Source organism: Hakea prostrata, chromosome 4 (assembly GCF_041222555.1).
Source record: "Hakea prostrata isolate BN-2017 chromosome 4, UWA_Hpros_2, whole genome shotgun sequence".
In the NCBI taxonomy this organism is placed as follows: domain Eukaryota; kingdom Viridiplantae; phylum Streptophyta; class Magnoliopsida; order Proteales; family Proteaceae; genus Hakea; species Hakea prostrata.
The window spans coordinates 9,825,077-9,850,846 of NC_142603.1; the positions used below are offsets into that span (position 1 = coordinate 9,825,077).

The window sequence follows — 25,770 nt, forward strand, 5'->3', positions numbered from 1 at the left end:
GGTTTAGTTTCTGCGACTAAAAGCTTCTGCAAATGTTGAAAAATGTTTTAAAAGTTATTTTATGTATATTATTTTTTTATTTTAAATATATTTTTTAATTATGTCTTTTTATCTTATGATTTTTACAATGGAAACTTTAATACAACATCGGACATAAATGAATTGATTATCTTATTTATGTTTTGAAAGACCTATGTAATATATCTTTGGAGTTAAGGATTGAACTCATGAGCCATGCGAACTAAGCCTAAACCCCTGGTGTGATAGTTATATAACTATATATTAACTAGGGATGATTATTGTTGCCTCCCTGTAGTTTGATTTTATTAGTAACTAATAAAACCTTGTTCTTTACGAAATTATTGTTGTCCCCCTTCCTTATAACGGTGTTAAGTAGCCATTAAGTTTGAATATGTAATGTCTAATTTATCCTTCATTAAAATTAAGAAATCAAAAGACGATGTTACCCTATTTATAAAAACCAAATTAAATGTCAATTTTACCCTAAACTTCATTTATTTTGAATTAAAGAAAATGGCAAAATCCAAATCCGATTTTGTTTCCTGCATTCACTAAGCTTCATTTATTTTGAATTAAAGAAATGGGAAAAATCCAAATCCGATTTGGTTTCCCATTATCACTAAACTTCATTTATTTTGAATTAAAGAAATGAGCAAAATCCAAATCTAATTTAGTTTTCCACCTTCACTAAACTTCATTTATTTTGAAAATATTTTAGGTGATATTCAGTTTCCAATTTGAGTTGGATTTGATTTTCCTTCATCTTCGGTTTCTATTTGAGTTTTATTCAATTATTCTTTCTTTATTTTATGGTTTTTTTTTTTTTCATAATAAAACAAATTATAGTTATTTTTTTCTCCACAATTAATTAAGGGTACTACTTTAACTTGACAAAAATGTAAATAAGTAAAAAGATAAGTATAAGGGTATTTTAGGGTTTTTGAAAAAATATAAAAGTGCCACATTATCAATAAACTAACGGTAGGGGGCATTAGTAATTATAGACAAAGTTAAAGGTTAGATTAGTAATTTTGAAAAGTACGGGGATACAAGTAGTAATAAAATCAAAGTACAGGGAGGCAATAATAATTTTCTCTATTAACTAATATTAATAATTTTATATGACTTGGGACGTGCGTCATGGGTCATACACATTGATCCGGAAAGCCCATTGCTAGGTGGAAGTGTGAAAATGCCATTAAAGAGACATTTTTTCATAGAGAGATTTGAATAGGTACCCTCACAAATGAAGGTGATCTCACACTTTCACCCACAACCTTTGAGGCTCTATATATAAACTAATAAACCTATTTTTGAGTTTATTTTTAATCATGAATTTTCCTTCTTTCTCTCTTTCCCTCCCTCCCTCCCTCACTGTCATATTTATGGAAGCAGTGAAAACAACCTGATTACATATATAATATTTATGGGGTGCAACCCTAAAGATTTTGGCTAACTGATCATAGGGGTGAAGACACATTTGACACCCATATTGCACAAATCAGGTGTCTAAATACCTTAAAGAAAATACTACTGATACGTTTCAGCTCTAACGAAGTTTCGTGATTACAACTTGCAGGTGTTCATTGAGATTCCTCAGTAAATTTCCTATACAAACTCATAAATTTTCATTCATTGCCTCCATTATAAACTTAAATTTTTCTTGGGTTGGTGAGCTGTTTCCCAAGATGTACTGTTTAAAACCCTGTGCTGTCTTGAACAAATCTATAAATTTCTCTGCTACTTATTTCAACTTAATTTCAGCTACTTACCCATTGTCATTCTTCACCTTCTGCTGCCCTACATATTGCTAGCTAGTGAGGTTTTCAGCCATGAATTTAATTTTCATATAATAAATTTCATGATATTTTTGGTCATCAATATCAGATTATTGAAATATTAATATCATATCAGTGCAATGGTACAGATTAGGTTCTACCCCAATTAAAAAGACATATAAGGGTTAAATTGATCTATTTTGGTATTGTGTAGGATAAACATATTGTACTAAAACCATGCTTTACAAATATGCATTTATGGGTTTTGATGAGTTACACAAAGTGAAACAATTTTTGTCACATTTTTAATACTTTATTGCAACGTTGAAAAAAAAATTACAATATCGTTGCAAAATAATGAGAGACATCCTATCAAGTAAGTGTGTTAAATAATGATGAAACAACGATCAACTGTTCCTTGTAATTCTTTTATTAAAAGTCGATGAGACATGACTAGATCTTATTAGCTCAATGACAAAGTCACCAGTTGTTGATTATAAGTATTTGATTGAACATCACCTAAGTGCATGAACCTTGCTCCAGAACAAAGTATCCAAAACTTTCATTCAATTAAGTAACGTGAATACATCATAAAATTTTAATTGTATAAAAACTATTAAGTGATATCTGAAATAAAAAAATTGTATATAAAAAATTATAGAAAAAATACTAACAAAGTCTATCTTCTATTTTATTTTTAAATAAATATTTTATTTTTGAATAGAGTGTTAGTTTTGGGAACATTTATAAAATATTAATGAAAAATACATATTTATATACAGCCTTTTTTTTTTTTTGGGGGGTATTTTTAATTGTGATTTAAATAATTTGAAATCAATATACATAGCCGTCTAGTATTATTTTTTATTTGATTTCCAAAAACATTGACCATCTAGAAAACATATTAATTGTTTTTTGGGTCCGAATAGTTTCTGTTGTTATCGGAGTTGAATATTTGAGAATTGGGTGTATTGGGTGAAAGTTAATCACACAACAATTAGTATTAATTAAGCATTGTGGTGAATACCACATTTCACATTTCTTTAAGGCCTGAATGGTCGTGCTCCGGTTAACCTAGTTGTCAGGGTCAATGGTTTCATCGGCTTTTTTTCCTCGACCCCTATCTCCCCACACCTCCAAGGAAAACTTTCTTCTTTTAAGATGAAGAGGCCAATGAACACCGTCCAACCTTATTGAGCCACATGAAAAGATATCGTTTTGTCTAAACAACCAATGGATACGAAGATTCCCGTTTGCGTCAACCATGTATCAAATATCACTCTCCATCTCTTTACATGAATCAAAATGTTAGGAGAACTTCCATCTTGTTTTCGTTTTTAGTTGAGGCAACCCCTGCCGGTAGAGTTTGACATTGAAATTTCCATTTAAAAGAAAGCGATGGGCTAAAAATATTCAACAAAAATATATAGGTTCCTTGCAAGACTCTACATTTTTTTTTAATTAATAAAAAAATATTAATGATTTTCATGCTCTCACATAATTCACAAGAATTTACTATTCAGTCCTCTAGAAGCATTTTGATAAGGGAGAGTTTTTTAGATGGTCAGATTCTAAAAAAATCTACTCAATATGATATTTTAAAACAATTTTACTCAAATGGATTATATTTTGAAAATAATTATCAAATTTTAAAATTTTGATTTTTATTAATATTCTCATATGAATTATCCAAATTATCCTAAGTCTTTTATATATAAATTTAGTTAGTTATTTGTATCTTTTATTTATTTTTTATCTAATTCAATTATTCAAAAATAGGTAGACAATCTGTCACGTTTGAGTTAGCATTCAAAACTATTATTTTATATTGATAATATACCTTTTAAATTTGAAGTTATTTAAAAAGATAAAAAAATACTAACTAAAAATATATATAACATACTCGAGGGTACGTTTGGTAATTCATAGGAAAATATTAGTTGGATGGAATAAACTATAACAAAATTTGGAATTTGATAATTATTTTAAGAAATAGAATTTATTAGAGTAAAAATTTTGTAAAATATTTTATTGGGTAAATATTTTTGAAAATCTGACAATTAGAAAAAATTTCATTTTAATAATTTAATAATCCTCTATGGATGGCCGCTCTACGCAACCTGAGAGCAAATTCTTGTCTATTTGTAACAAAGAAATGGACCATTAATTTATGTATAGATGAAGGACACGTGTTTATCACTCAAATCCAAAGGTTGAGATAAGATTTAGAAGATAGAAACATTTTTATTTTAATTTGAATAATTGAATGTGACCGATAAATATGTGTCCTTATTCAAAGGGAAATGAATGGTATATGCCGGAAATGGATCTGATAAAATTCCGGAATTGGTGGCGGGAAAGATTTGAAGATTTGGGCATGACATAAATGGGTACGGATATGTTTCAGCCTTCTGAGGGCATGGGCCTCATGCCAGAGCAAAAAGACGCGTCCTTTGGCCCACTATGTGGCGTACGATTGGTAGATTCACCTTAGACATTAAAATCTCTGGAGATTCCTAATTTGAGACCATGATAATGGAATTTACAATTATACCATTACCATTACAGTGTAATTAGAATCAAATGGCATGATGCTGACCCTTGTTATCTGACAATTCACCACAAGATTTTGTTTGGATATGTCGACTGCTCAAGTTCTTTTTTGGGGGGATTGGGAGAAAGAGAGTTTGGAAAGAATAATAAAAGTCTACGCATCCAAACATAAGAATATGGGGCTATTCCATCCATTTCCCATTTTCTCACTTTCACATGAAAAGTAAGAAAGGTTCGAAAGCAAAGTGGTACACGTAAGCTGTGTAGTGGGAGTTGACCCGGTCCACGATCGTCCACTTCTCTCAAGAAATAGGAGAAAATCTGGACCCGGTCCAACTTAGATTTTACGTAAGAAGCGTTGCCACGTCAGCGATTATCCCTCGACGGAACAGTGTGAGTCAGTCAGTCAGGTCATCGAGGTGAAATAAGAGGGTTTTGAGTTTTGACCACCCGTATAGTTTGACTAAATTGAGATAATTCTAAACATAAAACCCTTACATTTCCATGTAATTACAGAATTACCATCCATAGCCAATCATGAATATATTTCCAGAGGAAAAACCCATTAGCCATCCACATGGACTTCGGTTGGGTCGGCTGGGCCCACAAGCCCACCGTGTTTTGTGTTGTGCCCATCACGTTAAAACCCCGTAACCACGGGTGCCGGCGACTAAAATCAGTAAATTATAACGTAGCGAAGAAGATGAGTGTGCAGGTTTAATACTTAAACAACACTTAATTAATCGAAAATTATTGATGATCTCATCTCATCATCCAATCTAATCATGAATGTCAATCTTGTAATTTAAGCGAGAAAACGAAAATAAAAGCTCACTGTTCTGACAGATCGATTTGGCAGGAATTTGTCGAGTAATTTTCTGTCCAAGTTTCCCGAAATCGTTTGGTGGGTATTTATGGCAATCGTTTTCTTTTTCCTGACTTTCCTTTCTTTTTCTTTCATCAATAAGCACAGAAATAAATTCTGAATCAGAAGAGATTCAAACTGATCAATCACCATTCACTAAACCGGAGGAGGGAGGACTATCTCCGACCAGAGAAACAGAAACAGAAACAGATCTGGCAGAAGTGCAGAAGTGATTCTCTTTTTAAACCATTATTTATGAACTCATAAATGATAACCATAATTAAGCATCAGATTAGTCAAGTAATTGAAGATGAACACGACTACACGAGTGAGAGATAAAAGACTAAGAAGGGTAAGGATGGGAAAATCACTAATTAATTTATTTATTTCGGAAGCCTTATAATTCGGGATTAGCTGGCAGTGGCGGGATTTCTGGAAAGAGGTCAAACGTGAGGTGCGGCTCTGAAACTGCCAAAGTAGCAACGCCGGTGTTTACTCCTCTGAGCCTGCTAATACTCGCCGGAGAGCCACCGATTCAACCACTTCGTTGCCCTAGATTTGCAGTTCCGGTGACTTTAGCAGCTTCTTCTTCTTCTTCTCCTCTCCTCCTCAACAGTTGAGCTAAGAAGAGGCCGTTGGAATAGTTTCCATCATTAATGTCGGCATTTAAAATTTGCCTTTTTTTTTTTTTCCTTAAATTTTTTTGGTTGTAGCTGTGTAAAGAGAGCGACTGATTAATTAAGTAGTCAAGAATCCCTTGTCTCTCTCTCTCTCAATATCTGTTCTTACCAATCTCTTTCCCTTTACGAAGCAGAGAGATGAAGAAAGCTTAATTGAAGGTAGAAGAGAAATCTCCAGTTTGTGACGTTTCATGTATTGTTCTCTGCTTTGGCGCATGGGGAGAGACAAGTGTTGCATCAAAGCTTTGCTGTTAAAGGAAAGAGTAACGAAAGATAGAACAATACACAGAGAAGAAGGGGTTTCCGTTAGATTCTTACGCGTAAGTATATTAGCAATGGGATGCCAAGGCAGCAGTCAAAGATAAACGAGTTGAAAATGCAGAGATCATCGACACCATCGTCGTTGTTGTTGTTTTTGTTGGTATCGTCGCAGAGTCTCTGTTCGTAAGTCATGGCGGATCGTCACTGGTTTACTGTGGCGAGTGTTTTACTCATCTTATTGTTTCAGTATGTGTTGGTGTTGGGGCAGTCGGAGCCATTGAGTAATTGGACTGAACGAGTTGCCCTGCTTGATCTCCGTTCATCGTTAGGGCTGAGGGCAAGGGACTGGCCGAGAAAAGCTGATCCTTGCTCGTCTTGGAAAGGTGTGCAATGCAGTGGCGGTCGAGTCGTCGGAATAACCATATCGGGGTTGAAGCGCACTCGCCTTGGTAGTCTTAGTCCGCGGTTTTCCGTCGATGCGCTCGCTAATCTTACTCTCTTGGCTTCATTTAATGCTTCCGGCTTTTCGCTTCCGGGTTCCATTCCTGACTGGTTCGGCGAACGTCTTCATTCCCTGCAAGTGCTTGATCTCCGGTCCTGTTCTGTAGTGGATGTCATCCCTGCTTCTCTCGGAAACTTAACCGCTCTCAATTCTCTGTATCTCTCTAAAAATGCCCTTACCAGTAACATACCATCTTCCTTAGGTCAATTATTGAATCTGTCGGTGCTCGATCTCTCGAAGAATTCACTCACTGCATCCATCCCTTCGTCTTTCTCCACTCTCGCCAATCTGACTCTGCTTGACTTGTCTTCGAATTTCCTCTCAGGTTCGATTCCCTCAGCCCTGGGGAATCTCTCTACCCTTAGATTCTTGAACCTTTCAAGCAATAGCCTCACTGACGATGTTCCTGTTCAGTTCGGTGGGCTCTTTCGCCTGGTTGACCTTGATCTCAGCTCGAATTCCTTGTCTGGCTCGTTGCCGAATACTTTATTTTCTGGTCTCACGCAGCTGCAGTCTGTGGTTTTGAGTCACAACAATTTCTCTGGTACTCTACCCGTATCGTTTTGGTCAATGCCTCAGTTGCGCTTACTCGATGTGTCAGGAAATAACTTTACGGGCAGTCTTGCAAACGTTAGTTCAAATGCTAATGGAACACTACCTATCTTCAATCTGTCGCACAATCAGTTCTATGGAACTCTAACCTTCCTTATGAGGAGGTTCAGTTCTATTGATCTGTCTGATAATTACTTTCAAGGCATTGTAAATATTGATACTGGTAGTAATGTTTCTATTGCTTACAACTGCCTTCAAAATGTATCGAACCAGAGGAGTTTGCAAGACTGTTCATCATTTTATGCTGCAAGAGGCCTGACTTATGATGGAGCTGGAAACACAACAGCACCTTCTCCTGCTCCTCCAACAGAAACACACAAGAGCAACGGAAATTTAGCACCCATTTTGGGTGGAGTGTTTGGAGGACTTGGTTTCATCGTAATATTATTATTAGTTCTGGCACTACTCTTAGTGAGGCGGAGACGTGTAAAAGGTGTTTCAGATCAAAGAGGTAGTGATGTGAGGCCTGCCCCTCCTGGAAGCAGCCCACCACCTCCTGGGGTATCAATTAACTTTTCAAGTTTGGGAGATGCGTATACATATGAACAGATTCTCCAGGCTACAAATGATTTTAGTGGTGCAAACTTGATCAAACATGGGCACTCAGGAGACCTCTTCCGTGGTGTCCTGGAAGGTGGCATTCTTGTGGTTGTCAAGAGGGTTGATGTCAGCTTACCAGTCAAGAAGGAATCATACATGAGGGAATTGGATTTCTTTAGCAAGGTTTCGGATACACGGTTGGTACCCCTTTTGGGTCACTGTTTGGAGCAAGAGAATGAGAAGTTCCTGGTTTACAAATACATGCCAAACAAGGACTTGTCTAATTCATTGTACAGAAAGACTGATATAGAAGATGATGGTTTACAGTCTCTAGATTGGATAACGAGGCTTAAAATTGCAATTGGAGCTGCAGACGGCCTCTCTTATCTACATCATGAGTGTTGTCCCCCCATTGTTCACAGGTATGCTTGACGAGCTTTTGTGTGTTTTTTGTAGCTATCGATTGTCTGTTTCTATAATAGGTTTTTCCTTCTGGGTCTGTTCTGTGAGACTATGATCTGTTAAAATGGTAACCTGTCAAAATTTAGACTGAAAACTTTATTCCTTAATTTGTCATCCATCAAATCACACATGTGAATCTTCTTTAAGACAACTTAATATAAGTAGGGTTCTGGGCTTCATATCATGGCCACAACAATATAGTTAGAGTTGGATTAGCTCTTTCTCTGTAGCCTAGGTCCTGGACCAACGCATGGCTACTTGTTCGTACATCCTCCCCATTGTTTTCTTTTAACTTTTACTTGTGTTTCTATATTTGAATCCAATCATTAAATTGATTGCAGACTCAGCTCATCCTCCTTATAACCAAATAAGGTTGACAACAGGGATCCTTTTTCTCCAATCAGAATCCCATGTGGCATCATAATTATGTAGGCTGCTTATCATTTCTTATTAGGGTCATGGGATTGCCTTAGATGACTTGAAAATTTGTTACTGGCAAAGATTTAACTAACCAGTAACACTTTTTCCATGGGTCAGAATTGTGGATATGGTGGATGGGTGTTCGAAGATGTTGTCTCCAGACTGCACACTTGTTGGTGTGCCTGTTTGGCTCCTTTCTGGCCTTGGAATGTGTAGGAAGAAGCAGAAACTCTTACATCAACTCCTTGGTATGTTGGACTCTTGTCTGATTTTCAGTGTTGATCGTACGAATCTGGGTGGGTCCTGGATTTGCATGATGTTGTGCCTGACACTGATAGTGCTTTTCTAGAATTCTTCTATTTTTAGATTGAAAACTCACATTTCTCTTTACACCTATGAGTGCCCGGGAGTATGGTTGAGCATTTTTTGAAGGACTCAGAGGTGTCCATGGATCAAAGCCGTTTTACAAATTTCATTTTAGCATGCAGCAGCAATAATTGCAGTAGGACAAATCGCATGAACTTTTGTGTTTCAGTTTGGTTTGCCCTCCAGAGGACGGGTCTTGGTGGGAACTGCAACAAGTAAGGTTTCTCCATTGTTACCAAGTTGTTATGGGTTTGAGTCTGGGAAGAGCCTCTATACAAAAGCTGGGGTAAAGGCTGCATGCATTATGACTGCCCCCAGACCTCGCATGGCTGGAGCCTCATGCTTTGACTGCAACTTTTTCCTTGGTTGCCCTCCGGCACTCATGATTTTGCCAGTATCACTCCAGTTATCATATCTTTCCAAAGAGAATTCCACCTTCCATAACATGCTGACAATGCATCTCTTAATTCGATTTTGGTGTTTGTAATATTTTTTGTCCGAATATTGTTCATCTTATTGAGTATCGAACAAACACATGAATTGAATGCTGTGAAGCTCCATTTTGAGAGGTTCTGTCACCTGGGGAATAGAAAACTGCGCACATGCACACTGGACTATTTTGCCTGGGCTGGTCTTTTCGATGATCTATGATGCCAAGGTTGCAACTAATGGTGATATTTAGGGACCAGTGGCCTACTAGTCCGTGTCATTGTTCAAGACTTGGTCTTGGTGAACCACAAACTGAGTTGGACTGGATTCGTTGAGTTGGTTCATTTTCTTTTGGTTTGGTTTAAAATCAAAACCTGATTTAGATGCTAAGCAAAAGTTTTAGTAAAATTCCAAGATATACTAGGGTCATGAGATATTACTAAGATATCTGAGATCTATTGCTGGGCATCTTGTCTCAAAATCCCCCCTCCAACCCCCCTCCCCCAAAAAACGAAAAAAAAAAAAAGAAAAAAAAAAAAAAAGAAAAGAAAAGAAAAGAGAAGGGAATACATTACTGAGGTCTGGGGTAGTTCTCATACTATGGTCCTTGTGTACACTTCTGGGACTTGTTTGCTGTTTGATTGTTTTCGTTTCATGTCATCCATTATGGAAGTGCCTTTTCCTTGTTCCTCTATTTCCATTTTTGATGTGGTGTCATTTTATTCAAATAGTTCTCTGAGGTTTACATAGTTTGTTTGAATAGTGAAAGGAAATTCTTAGCTAGGTACTGTGTGTGTGTGTGTGTGTTGGGCAAAAGAACGCTACCTGGTCACATGGCCCATGTGGCTCTTGTGTCTAGCAGTCCCATAGAAAGGCAAACATCCTACCCAGGGCAACACTTGCATCAATGCACGTGTACTCTTTTTTTTTTTGGGGGGGGGGGGTAAATTGCACATGTTCTCCAATTGGCTAGTGCATGTGTGCCCAGGCATCATTCCCTTTTTCCCTACTTATCAATGCTGTGTAATCACTTTCTAATTTTGTTATATAAATTTTTATGCTCGTATGCAAGACTTAAAAGCTTTTCCTTATTTCCTTGTTGAAGAGATGTCCAAGCGAGTAGTATTCTTCTTGATGATAAATTTGAAGTGCGGCTTGGAAGCTTGAGCGAGGTTTGCATTCAGGAAGGGGATACTCATCAAAATGTTATCACCAAGCTTCTGCGATTACCACAGTAAGTATTCTTTACAATTTGAATTTGGAATGTCATTTCTATACTTTGATTTAATGCCAGGAACCAATATATTTTTCTTCTTTGTATACTATGTTGGATGATGTAATAGTATCAGAATTTAAGAACCCAGTACCAGAGAAGGAGAAAGAAGATGGAAAAAGTTGGGAGGTTGATGAGAAGGCTTTGTGAAAGAATGAATGATGTAACACAGGTTATATAGGGTTTAAGAATTTTGATATCAGACATTAAAATTGGGTTCACTTGGGGATCCTCTCCGTGTGAACCAGCAATCAAATAATCATTTCGTGGGAAGCCTGCTTCGATTATTATAACCAACAGTAGTAGTTTGTGGATTGTGGAATTGCAATTGGGAAAAATTAGGGTTTTAACAATATCCAATATGGGATGGGTGGATTTGAGAAACTAATATAGGGGATCCTTCAAGGGAAGGGAATTGAGAAAAATTGGTTGTGAAGAAAATACTTCCTAAGGGAAAGGTTAGGTTAATGTTCTGTGGTCAAGATATATGAAAACCCAACCCATGGGAGATACGGATAAATTTCTTGTGATAAGAGCAATAAATAGGTATCAAAATGGGCTTGAAACTTGGAAGGAATGTAGGTATCAATATAGGAAGATGATTCCCAAAGCTTGGTGGGGGGGGGGGTTTGGATGTCTAAATTGAAAGATATTAAAGTTCTTGTTTTTTAGGCTCTTGGCAAGTATAAAAATTCAAGAAATTAATTGTATCTTGGAAGTTGGATGGTCAGAGTGGGGTCAATTTGGGATCTAAGCTCACTTGGGTTAGCGGAATGAGGCTAAAGTTTGGGACAAATCTAAATTTAGGTCTCAAGAAAGTCCAGAAATTCAAGAAACTTCAAGAAAACAAAAAAGAAGGGTGCGATGGATGAGGGAAGAAGAGGGAAGTCTAGGAATGGGGAGGGGAGGGGTTTACTTAATTGTAGACTGGTAGAAGGCTGCTGTGGTTTTTGAATTTCTGTTGAAGCTTGAAGAACAATGCTGGAAATTGAAGAAGATAATCTAATAATTCCACCATGGCCCTCCCAAGAAGACCTCGAACAATACACTAGACTCAATGAGACCCAGAGTTAAAACACTTGAAATTTGTCAAAATGACCAAAATACTTGGGAAGGTTCGACCAGCCCTTTGGTGCACCAATTGGGCTTGAGTCCTGGGCCAACTTTTGTTTGTTCTTGGAGGGGGGCTGGGCCTGGCTACATCAATGAATGAATTCTTTTGCACGTGCTGATGTTATTCATATTACTCTGATTAGGTAACGTTCTAGAAATAAAACTCACTTTAGCTAAAGGCCTACTCAGGATGTGAACCTAAGTCTAGATACAATGGAAAAGATAAGAAATATTAAGAAACTGAGCTACTTAAACATAAGAGACAGTCCCATGTTACTAGAGTCCATGGCCTCCAACATATCTCCTGCTCCCACTTGCAACACCCATTAACAAACATAGGTCGAAATAACTTATTTCTGAACTTGTCGTCAAGTTAAAGTTGCTAGAGTTGACAAATGTAGTTGAAACTTGCCTTTACATAATTGCATTGCTCACAAAATGACAGTCAACCTCAATATGGCGGTCTGGAAAACTAGATTGCTAGCAATATAGATTGCAGCCTGATTGTCACAATACATCTACATCGGTTTAGGAACTGAGAACCCCAATTCTTGTAGGAGAGATGTCAACCACATCAATTCTATGACTATTTTAGCCATAGATCTGTACTCAGCCTCTGCCTTACTGACCGTAGTGAAAACCCCAACGTACTAGCCCACTAAAATCCTAACCCATTCAGTCATGCAGTAACAACCCGCTCGCCACTATTTTCTCCCCGAAAACCTCCACTCAACCACTTTAGGGTACCTCTAGCAACAGTCTAACAAAAAAAAGGGGAAGAGAAAGTGATAGGCAAGAACAAAAGAGAGAACATGAGAGGGAAAGAATAAAAGAAGAAGATAATGATTTAACATACTTTGTTCATCCTTGAACTACAACTCCAGTGTTGACCTCACATGCCAGAGTTGACTCTAACACGTCTTCGCAGTGCTTTGCTCAATTAGTTTTCCTCGAGGTTTTCCATATGGTTCAACGACAAAGTCTAAACTGGACCCCCTTTATTGGTAAACTTGGTACTCACTTCCCCTTTTTTCTCTTAGATTTTGTGCCTTTAGTTTCTACTTCATCTTCTTCTTGTTTCTTCTTCTTTTCTTTTCTTATTTTATTTTATTTATATATATGTAAATTGAACTCACTTCTAGCTTACCCTTTGCCTTCTATGTGAGCTTCACTCCCGTTTGTGTTAATTGCACTTCTCATAAGCATGGTTTGAAATCTCATTTGTCTCGATGTAGCATTGGGTTTGAGTCCACCAAAATACCAAGATATTGGCTGAAATCTCACAGAAACCTGGTACAATTTTTTGTCAGGTTTCGGTGGGTTTTATGCATTTTTTGGTTTGGTTCTTCTCAGACAACCTATTTTAGGGGCTATAAATACATATCCATGGTTAGTTTGGTTAAAAGAACAACCCACGATAGTTTTTTAGATTCACACGCTTATTCGTTTCTATTCAATCAAATCTAAATATATTTTCGCACATCTAAACAATCTCGAGCATAAATTCACATTCATGGAGCCTATTTTAGGCTATATTGACACATTTAAATGATCTCGTTGGAAAAAATAGTCACCTAAATGGGTGTTTTGTATTCACCTTTGATTGGCAATACATTGTTGAATCGTCACGTGTAATTAAACATTTATATTTTGGTTAAGTACTCATGACCATAGACAATAAGCAATTTAAAGTTTTAAACAAGTAATGAAGTGAATCATTATTACATAAACAAAGCGACCACAAAAGTTTTTATTCATCCAAAAAGAAGAATCATTATTACATATTGTTAAATATTCATAATAATCAAGTACATAATTTTCAAGGACATTCTCCTAAAGTCTTAAAACAATTGTTAGTACTTCATGAAAGTTTGATGGAATTAATGTGCATTTTTCTTTGAGTACACCTATCGTAGGATATGGATCATGAAATTTTGTGGAAACTCCTTGATCCATTGTGATAAGTCATATGATGCCATTGGTAGATATATTGCTGGCGGGTTGGGTATGAGAAGATGTCACTGACAAAAATTGACTCAGTACATCCCTTTGAGTTTGAGTCGCACTTAATTTTCAAAATTCCTGAGATTATAGCCAAAATTTTGAGTTTTCAGTCCAATTATCGTCGCAGGATCATAATTTCATTTCAACCCCACATCTGGTTTAGTTGGGGTTTGGAATTTCCGAAATTCACTGAAATTTTGGCAAGATTGCGATAAATGTTTTCCATGCCTATAAGTACCACTACAAGATTAGTGGCATAAATTTCTCTTTGTTTGTAGGATTTGCATTAATTCTGGCTTGAGCCTCCTTATAGTTGTTTTAGCTCAATGTCATGGATTTTGATAGGGAACCTACAGTGAATGCTGCTCATCAGCCAAAGGCTGCCCAATACTCTCGCCAAATAACCAATATCGTCTCCTCACATCTTCCCACTTTTTATCCCCCACCAGCAGCAGTTGTTATGTTGCCCCCACTCTCTTTCCTCTGCGTGTCCTGCTCTTAGGGGCCTATCATTACCACCCCCTTGAAACTCACCTTGTCCTCTTGGTGAGGGTAGGTCTTAGGCTTGTTCTTCACATGCTATCGCACATCCATGCCAATTCAGCGTCCTCAAAAACAAACTTCATGGCTTGTACGAGAGCTAAAGCCACCAGTTTGGATAAGAAATTGAAAAGGAGCGCTTTTGGGACATTGAAACCTGATCTAACCAAGATTAAAGTCACCAACCTCTTGAGGAAACTCTCGTGCAAGCAGAGACCATTCACCAATAGAAGGCTAAAGTAAGAAAGCACTTTCTAGAGCCATGCCGTAGGTGAAATTATGAATCATTTCCCCCCTATCAACTGAGTCACTCAGGAGGAAATGAATCTGAAAGCCTGCTAACTTCTTTACTGATTAAGGGCAAGGAACAAGTTTATCGCCGATCTGTGGTAGAGATGTTATCAAAGAGTAAACATATTATTATTCATTCCGAGGAATATGTATTCGTTGAATTCTTTGGTTCTCAATATTGTGAAGTGTTTGATTCTTCTTTGCGCATTATTAAGTTGGGATGAGGATGGTGCATTCATGAAGAAGAATCATTGATTGTGGTGGAAACTTGTGCACCGACAGCCTTATCATATGCCCAAGATATTCAGTTAATTACTGATGTTTGTTCCAGTCCACAGGAGGTATGACACTACCTCCTCAACCAGAACAAAATAGTGGCTATAGGAGCTGAGAAGATTGTGAATCAGGTAATGATGGAATCTGTTGTAGTGAAAGGGATTCCTATCCTGAGTCCATTCTACACCACTTTTTCCAGCCAGGATGCACACAAAGGCTTCATATTTTTGGGGTTTTTTTTTTTTGGTGAAAGTCGCGGACTGGGAGCCTATAGCCCCTTGCATAAGATTCTATTTCTGCCATTGTACAGATTTTTTGGGGTCTGGTTTTTCTCAACACTAAGAGAATTGATGCAAGTGTACTTACCTTGGACCAGCTGAACCCATTTGGAACCCATATGGAAATGAGCTGGGTCCAGTTTTGAGTTTTTGCATCTAGTGGGATTTTTAGTTATTTGAAAAGGTAATATGTAACATGAATTGTTTTAGCAAGTTTTAAATTGTTAGTGCCAGTATAATTGCTTTCTTTTTGTTATTGTTTTCTCCTTTTGTTTGTTATGTTTGTGCTTGTAATCAACATATTGGACAGATTGAATAGAACACAATATTTGGGTTTACCACTAGAGATCAGATTTTGTTGAAGAAGGAACGAGTTGTTTCTTTTGTCCCTTTCATGCATTGAAAAGTAGAGAAAGGGTCGATATATTCAATATTACGTATTTCCGTACGGTCTCAATTCATCCTATTTCATTAGGTCTTGGATATGATACAGTTCTGAAGAATGATCCAGATATAGATAATTCCACTAAGATTCATTCTTTAACAAAAAATTTATTTTCTTATTTACTTCATCTTTCCATAAACAGAAAGGCGGGGGAACATACATTATGTTAGAATTTTGAATCAGAATAGAGATTTTGTGAAATAGCAAATCTATTCACTTTATCAATAACAAGCTGGATCTGTTGTATCACAAGGGATACACCTTTCCTATTGATTTCTACGTATAGGATCCAGAATGTGGTGTTCAACTCTAGGGATGAACCTGAAAAATTAAACTTTATTGGTTCTCCTACTTTTATGAAGACAATGAATCTTTTTAGCATAGGATCTGGAAAACAATCAGTGAGGATCTCCCATGGAAATTATTTGGAAGGTCCATAACAAAAAAAGTTACATTTTCCATCAATAACATAATGGAGGCAGTTAGTCAATATGGATTAACTAAAAACGGGTTAATATCTAATGTAACACCTTTGGATACATAGCTCCGATCACAACCTCAATTATGGAATTCAAAGTGATCGTTGGGAACTGATTCTCTGATTTTTCCCTCATTTCCGGTCCCACATCATTGTTCGTGTGGCTCAACATCTCCATAAAGGCATTTTTTATTACTCACTGAAACAAAAACCAATTAAGCTTCACGGACAATGAGATAGAACTCGAGCAGAATTAAGGTGCACCATGAGTTATATAATCACAGCCTTTGTCAACCAGGCAAGCTTTGAGTTGCTCAACCAAACCACGTAAGAAATATTTAATTGTGTACACCAAAAAGTAAGCTCTTCACTGGCGGCAAGGTTCGAGAACTTGATCTTGATGGCCATCTTGTTGGGCCAAAAAACTGGGATTAGCAAGATTTTGTCAAGGAGGAAAAAATTCCTCCCATCTCAACACAACTTGGTGGCCTATCTTGGTGGGTGTTAGGGCTCTTTTGGGGCTAAAAATTGGTATCCAACCTATTTTATGCCTTTTGAACACAATGATGGCCTTAGATTTATGAGAAAGCAACTGTAAGTGTGAGTTTCAGTTTGACCCTAAGTTTGAAACCGTTGTGCTTAAGAAGTGAAGATGCTGACTTTAAAGGTAAACTACACAACCATGACTTAATATATGGATACATTAAGATTTAAACTCAAACAACTATGATATATTGTACATCAAACATGTTCACATGACAAAATCATAGTTATAAGGGGGATTTTTTTTTTTTGTTTCTATGTAAGTTTAAATCAGACCAAGTTGTTTAACAGATATTTAATCAATATCCATATAACAAGTCTAGAACATAGATTTTGGAAAGAAAAAAAAAATGATTTGGGATGAAATCTCACTGTTCTTCAAGATTTAGTTGAAAATCTCTTCAATCTTTGCTATAGATGTTGTAGGAGGGTTGTTGATGAAGACTAAGAGGTGTTCCGGCCAAAACTCTGGCAAAAATTTCTACAAAATGGGCTTTTCCACAAGGCAGAAAAGGGGGAAAGCAAGAGCATTGAAATCTCAACTCAATCGAGATTTGGTGTTTAGGGGTTGGATTGAGATCTTGGTTCAATGGAGATCTCGGCTGAGATATTTGAATTTTCAAGATTTGCTTTCCATTTTCCCTCGGTTTTTGAATACGTTGAGATATCTTGCGAGATCTTGGTGAGATCTCGAGTTCTTGAACCATGGTTTGAGGATAACTTAGTAACAGTCCAACTCCGACGATCCAAAATAGGATTCATCTTGACATCCACATCATGTTTCCACGTAAGGCTACCAAATACTTATTTGGTACATAGACATAATGTTATAAAGTAAATGTGGAAGGTGACACTAGGGTACAAAATTTGGAATATTTTGGTCTTACCAAAAGGAAATACGCCTTTATAAAGTAAAAAGAAAAAAACAATTTCAGGGAAAATTTCGATATTTCGGTGAAGTTTCAATATTTTAGTAGACCAAAGTGGGCCTTGGTTTTGCCCCATTTTTGGTGAAAAGAGTAATCCTTCTCCAGCACTCTCAGAGCTGGATGCATCACATTCTCATCCCTATTGTCAGTTCATTAGGATTTTTTTTTGGGGGGGGGGGGGAGATGTCTTGATCTAATCTGAGTTTTGAGTATGGCTCCTGCTCATAGTCACAGGGATGTATTGGATTGTCGACAAATTGTTCTCCTACCCACTCCACCAGCCATACATGCTCACAGCGGTGCCATATGATGCATATGATAGTGGATTGGTGGGTAGTAACATCACCTTTTTGTACTTTAGTGACCCATATATAGTTAAAGAATGCATAACTGTGAAATACATACAGATTCATCTGCGCACTAACAAGCATAGGTATGAATCCAAAATGCCACTGTGGGTGACTTTTCTTTCAAAATAACCTTGTAAATGTGTTATATGCCTTAATACAGGGTGCCCACGAAGTATCAGACAAGGAGATATTGAAGGTGATATTGAGGATGATATCTCCCATTAAATTAAAGTAGGATTGATAAGGTAGAAAGGTGACATGCACCGAGAATGTTATGTGATAAACACATGCCTGTTGGGCTTAAAAAGAAATTCTACAGGACAGTAATTAGGCCAGCTATGATATATGGGGTAGAATGTTGGCCAGTTGTGAAGGGTAATATAAATAAGGTGAATGTAGAGGAGATGAGGATGTTGAGGAGGATGTTCAGCAAGATCAGGAGAGATAAACAGTAAGGATCAGTAGAGATAAAGAGTAAGGAGTGATTGTATTAGAACTGAATCTTGAGTAGCACTAATCCAGGACAAGTTTTGTTGAGACCCTGTGTGTCGTTAGTGCAGACGCACTAACGATCTCCTCTGGATGTGACAATACCACCTTAAGCAACTCAAGGCTGTCAACCCATAAACTGGATTCAAGATTTTCGATCTCTACTTACATCATGCATGTGGAAAACTAAATGACTCCTAAATTACAGCCAACCCTCTAACTAGGACTCCAATTAAAATAAAGAAACTAAAAGGAAGTAGGAAGCAAATATCCTACTATGCTAAAATCTGAAATAAAGTTAAACATAACTCACCCCAACTAATATATTTCCTAAAATCCTACTAGAGCAATGACTCGAATTGGACCTGATTCATTGTGGTGTGGAAGCTGCCTTGTGTTTGGGTCGGCCTGAGTAGTTGCACCAATAAGGAGTAGCAACCATATCTAGTCTGACAAAGCTAAAAGAGGCAGGGGCAGGCCTACTATTACTAGTGGAGAGGTGCTAGGACTTGATCCTTGTCTGACCATGTATGGAATTATTTGGAGGTCTAGGATCGCAGACAGCCCCTTGTACGGAGATTTTCCTGGGATGCTTCCTTGACTTCTCCCTTAATTTTTTTTTTCTTACATACTTTTTTATTCTTATATCTGTCACTGTCATAATCTTAATTGGATCTAGTAGCTGGCCACATTTAGTTGGATAAATTATGGTTGTTGTTGCTGTAATAATGTTGGTACTTGAGAAGCTAAGACCAAAAGAGGAAGCAGGGTAAAAGATAGAAGTAGGGAGGTTGGAGAGAAGTTTATTTGATAGAGTGGATGAGTCCTATCGCACATTTTAGTATTATTTATGTTTTAATCTGAACAGATTACATACTAGAATTAAACCTTTACTTTAGCTTAAAGCTTAAGATCTGATCAAAATTGGAACCTAAAGTCTAATTATGACAGGAATGATCTTAAACAATTCGAAACTAGATGGCATAGACATTAGACATAAACCCATGGGACAGAGTCCCATGGATACCCTTGGACCTCCAACTGAGACATTCTGATAAATGATGTTTAAATTTTACCCACCATTATCATGGGTTTGCACCACTGGGATGCTAGTAGAAGTGAGAGATGAAACCTCAGTTATTATTGCAACCCCAAAGTTTTTTGTTTTGTTTTCAGTGCCTCCCTGATTTTATGTTTCTGTGAAAGATAAGGAAACAGCAAGGTTAATGTAGAGCTAAAATTAAGAGCATTTAGCCCCAAAATACCCACATAAAGGTTATCACTAATGACACAGAAGATTTAAAGTTTTCAGGCAAATTAGAACCGTAAAACCTGATATAGCTGGAAGTGAGTGAAGCTTGTAAGTAGATGAAATGCTGCTGCAAGTTTCCTAAGATTCCAGTTGCTTGGTTGTGAGATATATCGTCAAACACCAAACTGGTAAGATGGAGGTTGCAGCAAATTAGCCAATTAAATGACTCCACTAGGATCAACTGAAGATCTGATCGAGTTGTGCCTATTCTGCAATTTCGGTTGAATTCTGATGATTAAAACAGAAACTGTGATGGTGGAATGAAACCAGAAGTTATATGTTTCAGCTTTCAATGGGTTTAGACAGATGAATAGATGGATGATTGAGGACTGGATGGAAGGAAGTCTTGATGTTGCAGCAGCCCAACTCGAGTGGAGAAGTAGCAGGCTAGCAGCAACAGTCAATGAAGCATATCAAAGGATTGGAAGGATCACCACTCTTGATTGCTTCTCAGCAGCAGTTAACAAATTCAAGTTGCCAGCACAAGCAAAACTCAAACAGAGAAGATGGAAAAGAGTTAAGAAAACAGAAAGTGTGGGGATAAAGATGTTTCAGCTCTCTCTGCAAGATTCCTTAACCCTAGGTGCTTAGCTGCCACAGCTCCCATCTTGCCACTTAAACATGAGCTAGTGACATTAGCAGCAAATGAAAGCTTCTTAAGTTCATTTTCTTTTTAATTTTTCATTCTTTGTTTTTTCGGTTGTTGAGCCTTTGTTTTTTTTTTTGGGGGGGGGGGGGGCAGTTAGTGGGAATTGTGTTTGCTTCAAACATCTTGTTCAAACAGCTTGTTACATATAAATAGGGGTTCATACTTCTGCGCACAAAATGAGAACTAACTCTTGCAGGGGAATATTGTTATTCTTCTCAGCAGTTACGTGGGAAATCGAAGTAGAAAGCTTCCAAAATTAAAACTATAAACACTACATTGCTCAGAAATATTTCTTCTGTTAATGCAAAATAGAAAAAACTAATTGTGGAAAATAATTAAACTAATTCTCCCGCAGTCAAAATTCACATGATCTGGTCTTGGGCCCACAATATCCTCTAGCATGATTCACTCAATGTCAAAATGACAGGCTTCTTGAGTAAACTCCAAACCATTTGTTGGAATTGTTGTTAACAATGATCTGGGCTCAGTTTGATGGTCAGAGACAGGTTTCAATGTACTGCTTTTTAGAAGAGTACAAGTTTGTACATAGACACAGATGCTACATGGGAGCAACACCCAAAATAGTATGTTATATTTTTCACTCTGAAATAAATATTGCTGCTGATGTTATAAAGCAAAATGTGGTAGCAAGTATATAAGGAGGGAGTGAATATAGCTTAGGTTTTTAGCCATGTTTGTTGCAGTGTGATTGCATAAGTGGATGGTTCACTGCATTTGGTACCAATGAAATGGATGTTCAGACAGTGTTTCCCTTTGTTGGAATGAATGTCTTTAAAATTGATAGGTGCATAACAAACTGCTTAAGGCAAGAGGAGCAGATAATTCCAATGCCCGATTTAGGTGAGGTGCTTCTTTTGCAAATAAGTGTAGGGGGGGAATAATCTGACACATGGAACCTATCAAAGAAACCTGTTTCCCCTGTCCTGATTGTGTTGCATCTTACCTTGGGTTTCTCTCCAACTATGTTAGAAATTGATTATAGTGAAAAAGAATTTAACACTTCTCCAAGATGAGGGAAGTGCCTCTAGGTGTGGTGGTGGCTGCCACTAGTAAATCCCTTGCTTAGATTCTGGGAGAAGTCACATCTTTGACTCTTCCCCTCAATCGAATGTGTGCAATGGAGATCCTGTTATTCTGGCCACTGTTCCTTGGGACACTAAACCTTACTATCTTATGAGCAGATGACCCCTTCCTACCCCCCAGACACCCCCCCAAAAAAAAAAAAAAAAAAACCCACCAGGGGTAAAAAAGACGACTACATGTCCCAGAAAATAAGTAAAATAACATTCCGAGATATATCTTTCCTATACCTTGAGAAGAGAAATGACTCCATAGAACAAGGTTATTCCCTAAACTAAAGATAATCAGGATATGTATCCACTGCAGGAGTAATGAAATCTGGTGGATCTTATATTTAAAGGCCTTGGGTGGGTTTTTTTTTTTTTTTGGGGGGGGGGGTGATCTTAAAATCACAAAAACAACTTTTTTAGGATTAGTTTTGTCAGATGATGCCTTGGAGCACCCATATTCTTTTAATACTATTAAAATTGTGAACCTGGTTGGCAGGCAACATTATAAACTTTGCTTCAATCCAGTGGGGAAACACACTTTTGACAGTATTGTGGTCTATTTTACATATTTTCCTTATGATGTAAACCTTGCTACTTTACGACATTATCATTTTTTCCCCTTACAATTATTCCCTTTCTGTGATGTGCAGGACCTCTGGACAAGGCCCTTCTGGTAAGTACAATTTTCTTGCTTCAATGACCACCTCCTAATATTTATCCATAATTTGTCATCAGTTTACCAATTTTTATGAGATTATACAGACGACACTCTTTAGGCGTTAACCTTTCACACTTGTTCGTCTGGTCAATCCTTATTATTCTCTTATTTGACTGTCTCTTGGATGTTGTGGGGCTAGAAAATAACCCTTCTTCGTAATTCTGTCCTCTGGAGTCGAATATAATCGATGGTCTGGACCATCAACTTACTTGATAGGCAATATGCACTAGAAAGGATGGACATATGGAGGTTGCTCAACTCATGGTGAATTACCTCTTTCGTGTTAACCGAAGGAGGAATATTCATCGTCACCCAAAAAGGATCAATGTCAACAGGGAAAAGGATAGAATAAATTAGTACTTTGTTCAGTTGTCTATAATGCATAGAAAGCTGAACAAATTCTTGGTGAAGATCCCAAGTGGAAAAGAAGGTTGAGATTTCTGATTACTTGGTTCTCTAAGGAAACCGGATGAAGAGTTGATGTAAGATGACTTCCTCTCTATTTGATTTTGGCTGAGAATCAGGTGAACATGGGGTTCTGCCATTTTCTACTTGGACTTGCATACTCTGTAATTCCTTCCTCCTTTAGCTTTCATTTGAGTTGTTATGAACCTTTGGTAGAGTGGGTAGAAACATCTAATGGCAGTTGGGTTAAATGTCATTGAGAAACAAAATGACATACTTTTACCTAACATCCCCCGTCTAGCTACCAGTAGCTACAGTAGATGACGACTACTGATTATCCTCATCCCGCCATTGCTTCTATAATTTATTCTTTTCGGACAAAGAATATCCTAATTTATGTCAAGAAAATTTAAGAGGGAAATATTGTGGGCGTCATAATTTCTGCTCCTAATCAATCTAATCGATGAATAATCTATTTATGACCAGAAAGTTCATTTTTCTGGTGTTCTCCTTAAAATCTGTTCTTTTGTGAGAACCAGACAGTCTTTGAGGGAAAATCTAAAATAATGTTGTTGGAGAGTGCACCCTCCTCTCCCATATCTCTTTTTCCTTTCCCTGTCCAGGACCCCAGAATCCATTTTCTTAAGATAAACATCTGTCCTTTAGTATTAATTCATGGAATTGGTACTATACGACTGGTAGGATCGCCAGATTGAATTCCCTGACTGTTACAAAATGGCCTATTGTTCAAAATGGTAAATAATCTTCCTCGACTGTCCATCCAAGTGGGAACTTAACAGATACAATGTGTCTTGAGTGGTTTGGTAAACAGAAGTTAATGTACTGGACACTAGCATCCCTGCTACTGCTGTATTGGTGATCTCAGGCTGTTTTGAATCCTAAATACTTGCACACTGAATAATCCTTGTAAGTAGTCTTATTATTCTAAGGCACCTGAATGGTTACCCATCACTTGGCCACTCTAGTGTTTAAGTTCTTGGGAAGGGTTCCTGATGATGCCAGTGTGGGGAATTTCTTATTCTTGCCATGCTACACCTACAGTGGAGAATGGTATAAACCAATGTGTTCCCTGTTCAGGGTTGGATAGTGAGACCAAAAAGCCCATCTGTGAGGGCATGATACACTAACCTTTTTCATCTGACAGGCTACTGTTGCATCTTTCCACATGGAAGAAGCATAATTTCTTATTTAAAAGTTTGCATTTTGTTGGACAGAAGAGTAATTGGTTGTGAGATTGTGGAGGAAGGGTGCAGGAGTAACAGTCCATTATACATTTTTCCTAGCATGGTGCAATGCCTATGTACTGATATTTGTTACACTTACCTATGTCATGAGTGTCATTAGGATGCTGGATTTTGGGTCATGGAACTTGTTCCTTTGCTTGAGGGTTCTGAAATTCTTGAGTTGGGAGTTGGGGCCACTTAAAACTTGAACAGTCCTGCGTACACCTCTTCTTAGACTTACTGCTGATACTTTCCAATTTCTTTATTTTGAACATTCAGGTTCACTGTCTGCAACTTGTGCATCCGATGTCTACTCTTTTGGGAAGGTCTTACTTGAGCTAGTAACAGGGAAGCTGGGAATCAGTGCATCAGATGATGCTTCTGTAAAAGGCTGGCTGGAACAAACACTGCCATACATTAGTATGTATGAGAAGGAACGGGTAACAAAGATTGTTGATCCTTCTCTCATAGTAGATGAGGACCTGCTTGAGGAAGTGTGGGCAATGGCTATTGTAGCAAGATCATGCCTAAACCCCAAACCATCGAAGCGCCCAATTATGCGGTACATTCTTAAAGCATTGGAAAACCCATTGAAAGTGGTGAGGGAAGAGAACTCCAACTCTGTACCGTCGAGGACAACTTCATCCAGGAGGTCTTGGAATGCAGCTGTATTTGGTAGTTGGCGTCAAAGCTCGTTGGACACTGCAGCCATTCCAAGTGCCACAAGGGAAGGAAGTGGTGCTTTAAAACAGTCGGGAACAACAGGTTCAAATGGCAGTGGTCAAGGTGGTGGATTTGATCACTCATTTTCCCACAAGAGGCTGTCGAAGGAAATTTTTCCTGAACCAGATGATTTTAGGGACATAGAAAGGCTTGAGGAAGACTAGCTTAATGGGGTTTGTGATTCTTTGTTAATAATACTGCAGCAGGCTCCCCAATTTAGTGCCTGCTCAGGTACCTCCACCCAACATTTATTGATTTCTGGTTGGGGGGTGGATCATTTGAAGCAACTCTTTCCCTTAAAGAGGAGAATAGTTGGGAAAGCATATAGAATGATTTTGAGGGCAATGGCACTGGTTTTGTAATTGTGGGTGCTGCATAGAAGGAAAGGCAGAAGCTGGTGCCAGATTCTTAATTGATTTCCTTTCTCTTTTGGTGAATACCAGATTCTGAGTTAATTTTATTGCTTCTTGGAAGAGCTTCTTGTTTATGAGGGCAAGCGGCAATTTTTATCTTGTAATTGATCCTTGCTATTAGTTTCCTTTGAAGTGTAAATTGTAAGATTTAAGGCTTTTCGGTCAATTAGGTTTTCTTTCAGTCAAGGTTCAAAGGAAAAATGAACTCAACCACTTCCCTGCATTGTGATTTTGTGCATTCAAGTTTTACGTATGAGTTTACGCATTCACAATAAACATTGATCTGGTATAAAAAATCTCTGGTTAATCTAGTTATGGTAAGGAAGGATCAAATATATTAGAAAGAACAATTGAAAAACAGTTCCAATCTATTTGATACACGTTGGTCCAGATCTCTTAACAACAATGAGAAAACATATGTAAACTATTTGATACAAATCGATCCAGATCGTTATCATTGATTCTAGACCATAATTCTTCTGGGCTGCAAGAAGATTTCCCAAATAAACAAAGTTGAGAAGGATCTGCACACAACTATTTGTGGCTTGAAAAGGTTGAAGTTTTCTTTCAGTTATGGTGAATGCTGATTGAATGGGAATGTCCATTAACTGCAGGGTTTCAGATGCAGATAAGTGGATCTTTCGATCGATATTACTAAAATCTTAAAAGGGTTTGTGAACCCAATAACAAGAACGGAGGGGTTAAAGAAAACTTTCC

General features: G+C 37.5%; 1 protein-coding gene across 1 annotated transcript; it reads left to right on the forward strand.

Annotated features, from left to right (window-relative positions):
• Nucleotides 1-5,213: 5,213 nt before the first annotated feature.
• Nucleotides 5,214-25,531, forward strand: LOC149017725 (Leucine-rich repeat protein kinase family protein). The gene is made up of 4 exons (XM_089152044.1): nt 5,214-8,234; nt 10,595-10,723; nt 22,201-22,223; nt 24,197-25,531. Exons 1-4 carry the CDS (start codon nt 6,349-6,351, stop codon nt 24,802-24,804), a joined length of 2,646 nt encoding a protein of 881 aa, XP_089008170.1. The 5' UTR covers nt 5,214-6,348; the 3' UTR covers nt 24,805-25,531.
• The last annotated feature ends 239 nt before the right edge of the window (nt 25,532-25,770 follow it).

What these genes read in the sequence shown, in the direction of transcription:
- LOC149017725 (XM_089152044.1), top strand. Translation starts at nt 6,349, where the DNA reads ATGGCGGATCGTCACTGGTTTACTGTGGCGAGTGTTTTACTCATCTTA. An exon ending in AAGCTTCTGCGATTACCACA is followed by an intron (nt 10,724 to 22,200) that starts GTAAGTATTCTT and finishes TGTGATGTGCAG; the next exon opens with GACCTCTGGACAAGGCCCTT. An exon ending in CTCTGGACAAGGCCCTTCTG is followed by an intron (nt 22,224 to 24,196) that starts GTAAGTACAATT and finishes TTGAACATTCAG; the next exon opens with GTTCACTGTCTGCAACTTGT.